Source organism: Lactuca saligna, chromosome 9, assembly GCF_052625555.1.
Source record: "Lactuca saligna cultivar CGN05327 chromosome 9, ASM5262555v1, whole genome shotgun sequence".
Taxonomy (NCBI): domain Eukaryota; kingdom Viridiplantae; phylum Streptophyta; class Magnoliopsida; order Asterales; family Asteraceae; genus Lactuca; species Lactuca saligna.
Genome location: NC_136425.1, coordinates 52,305,374 through 52,307,368, shown reverse-complemented (window position 1 = coordinate 52,307,368; position 1,995 = coordinate 52,305,374). Strand labels below are relative to the sequence as shown.

At 31.5% G+C, this 1,995-nt stretch overlaps 1 protein-coding gene across 1 annotated transcript; it reads right to left on the bottom strand.

Moving 5' to 3' along the window:
• Nucleotides 1-903: 903 nt before the first annotated feature.
• On the bottom strand, nucleotides 904-1,496 carry LOC145016338 (uncharacterized). The gene is made up of 2 exons (XM_078974687.1): nucleotides 1,169-1,496; nucleotides 904-1,058 (listed from the first exon to the last, which is right to left on the bottom strand). Exons 1-2 carry the CDS (start codon nucleotides 1,494-1,496, stop codon nucleotides 904-906), a joined length of 483 nt encoding a protein of 160 aa, XP_078830813.1.
• Nucleotides 1,497-1,995: the final 499 nt, after the last annotated feature.

Here is a 1,995-nt window from a genome sequence, read left to right as displayed (position 1 = left end):
ACATGAAATTAACCATTTCTTTCAAAGTCCTATTCTTCCTTTCAGCTACATCATTTTGTTGTGGTGTATAGGGAGTTATGGTTTGATGTATTATTCCAGTTGATTCAAAATAAACAGGATCATAATACTCACCACCTCTATTAGTACGCAATACTTATATTAATTCAATTTTATGAAGCTCAACTTGTTTATAAATTTTAAATTTATAAAGTGCTTCATCCTTAGAATGTAGCAAATAGACTTAATAATATCTAGATGCATCATCAGTAAAAGTAGCAACATACTTTTTTGTTTCCAAGGGAAGGTGTTGCATGGAAATCATATAAATCACTATATATAAGATCCAATACCTTGCTTTCCCTAACCAGGGCCGGTCCTGCGGATTCAAATGCCCAGGATGAGGTGAATAAAAAAAGCCCTTGGGCCTTAACGTGTAACGAATTAAATTACATAAACTAATTTTTTATTAAAATGACAATAAACTTTATAGCAATAAACATAGCAAAATCATAATAGTTTAATAAGTAATTACATATCGTAACAGCTAACCAACGATCCGTGAAGCTCTTCTAGCATTCTTGATTGCAAATTGGTTGATTAAATCTTCATAATCTATACTCTCTAAGAGTTTGTTCTCGATAAATATCATCGCCAAACCGCTCAGTCTTTCTTGGTCATTGTGGAGCGTAAGTAAGATTTCACAAACTTTATTTTTGAAAAACTTCTTTCTGCACATGCGACCGTTACCGAAATAGTCAACAATATTCTATATGCAATGCATGCATTTGGGAAATAATCAAGTTCTTTCAAAAAATTCAAAACATCTATAAGGTTGCTAAATTCATTGATTTCCAATGTCTCAAATAATTTCAACTCCATATAAAGTTCATCGGCATCAATATCTTATCTTTCTTCAAACTTGAGTGCATTTTCAATACGATGACAATACAATTTAAGATCTTTATCTTCAATTCCTCTCAAATCATATGGAAATTGAAAACCAAATACTTTTTCATACTCTTTGAATTGTTCAAATCTTGTCTCAAGAGAAGAAATGGCTTGATCAACAATGTACAAGAAATAATTAACTTTGTAATTCTCTTCAGGTGTAAATGAAACTTCTTCCCTAATTGAACTCTCATCAAATATATTTTCCTTTCAATCAAACATTTTTGTGGAAATATAGGATTAATACCCATTTCAATAGCAATCTCCTTAGCTTCAACAATCGCTTTTGAAAAACCAGTTTCTCTATAATCCTTGAAGTACCCAATCAATTTGTTTATTTCTGTAATGGCATTATCAAGATGCATATCCTTTGATTGTAACTTCTTACTTACAATATTCACATGGTTTAGTACTTCATACCAAGTAACAGTTGATACCAAAAATTCAAAGTCACTAAGTTCTTTTTCTGCTAGTGAAGTTGCTTCACTTACAATTGCAACATCATTACCATTTTCTCCAACTTGAAGTAAAGCTTCACGTACAAGCATTTACACTCTCAGCCTGACTTTCCCAACGAGTTTGACACAATGACTTAAGACTCAAAAATTTAACATTATCTTTCAAAATTTCCCACCTCTTAGTAGAATTTACAGAGTTATTATAAATGCATTGGATGAATCCAAAAAAGTTTTTCCTTTAACACATTTGTTAGCCATATCACATAATGCTAGATTGAGAGAATGGCAACCACAAGGAGTGTAAAATGTTCTAGGAATTATATCTAAAAATCTCTTTTGCACTCCTTGGTGTTTTACTTTCATGTTTGCTCCATTATCATAGCCTTGACCACGCATACCATCAATTTCAAGAACAAGAGACTTTAACTCGTCAAGTGTAATATCAAATAGTCTTTTTCTAGTGGTATCATCAACATTCAAAAAACCTAAAAAGGACGCCTCGACAATAACATAATTATATGATAATTTTAAATACCTCACTATTATAGTCATATGTTATTGGTGACTTGAATCGGGAGTACAATCAAGT